The following is a 500-nucleotide window of genomic DNA, read 5'->3' as shown; positions in this document are numbered from 1 at the left end:
CTACAATATATGCACCCACCCACACATATTTAGACGCATTACAGCATTACTCTCTAATCTCCCACCAAAAATGATCGATAAAGCCGAAACAAGAAAAAGGAGAAAATTGAATAAAGAAACTCAAAAGCAGGCAGCTGCCCTTCGCTCCGCTCTCCCATTTCCCCGAGGGATACGTCCAAAATGGAAATGACTCTCTGACTGGACTGATTTCATGCGCCGATGTGACTTCCAGAAGCCATCCTTCATTTCCAGTTACGTGTGAGTTGTTAGACCTCGCGGGCATTTTGGAATCTTGTTCGGCTTCATTTAAGGTCCGTATTTTGAGGTTGTGGAATGCTGTATCTGTGTGAGGTGTTTTTGCCTTTGCTGTTGTTGTTGTATTGGGCAGGAAACGAGCTTATGACTTATATAGTTTGTTTCTTGTTTATTACTGGTTTTTATTATGTTTGTTTGGTATTATGATTTATAGGTTACCGTCGTCGATGGCTACTGTTTATACC

The 500-nt window shown here is 41.4% G+C and overlaps 1 protein-coding gene across 1 annotated transcript in view; it reads left to right on the top strand.

Moving 5' to 3' along the window:
• Positions 1–131: 131 nt before the first annotated feature.
• The window catches only part of LOC119593819, a gene marked incomplete in the record, with an annotated part of 10,957 nt that continues 10,588 nt past the window's right edge, over positions 132–500 (top strand). The window contains 1 exon segment of the mRNA XM_037942849.1: positions 132–258. Within this exon segment, the coding sequence (XP_037798777.1) occupies positions 212–258 (47 nt within the window).

This window comes from Penaeus monodon, chromosome 32 (assembly GCF_015228065.2).
Source record: "Penaeus monodon isolate SGIC_2016 chromosome 32, NSTDA_Pmon_1, whole genome shotgun sequence".
In the NCBI taxonomy this organism is placed as follows: domain Eukaryota; kingdom Metazoa; phylum Arthropoda; class Malacostraca; order Decapoda; family Penaeidae; genus Penaeus; species Penaeus monodon.
Note: the sequence above shows the minus strand (reverse complement) of the source record. Positions and strands in the feature narration are given on the sequence as shown.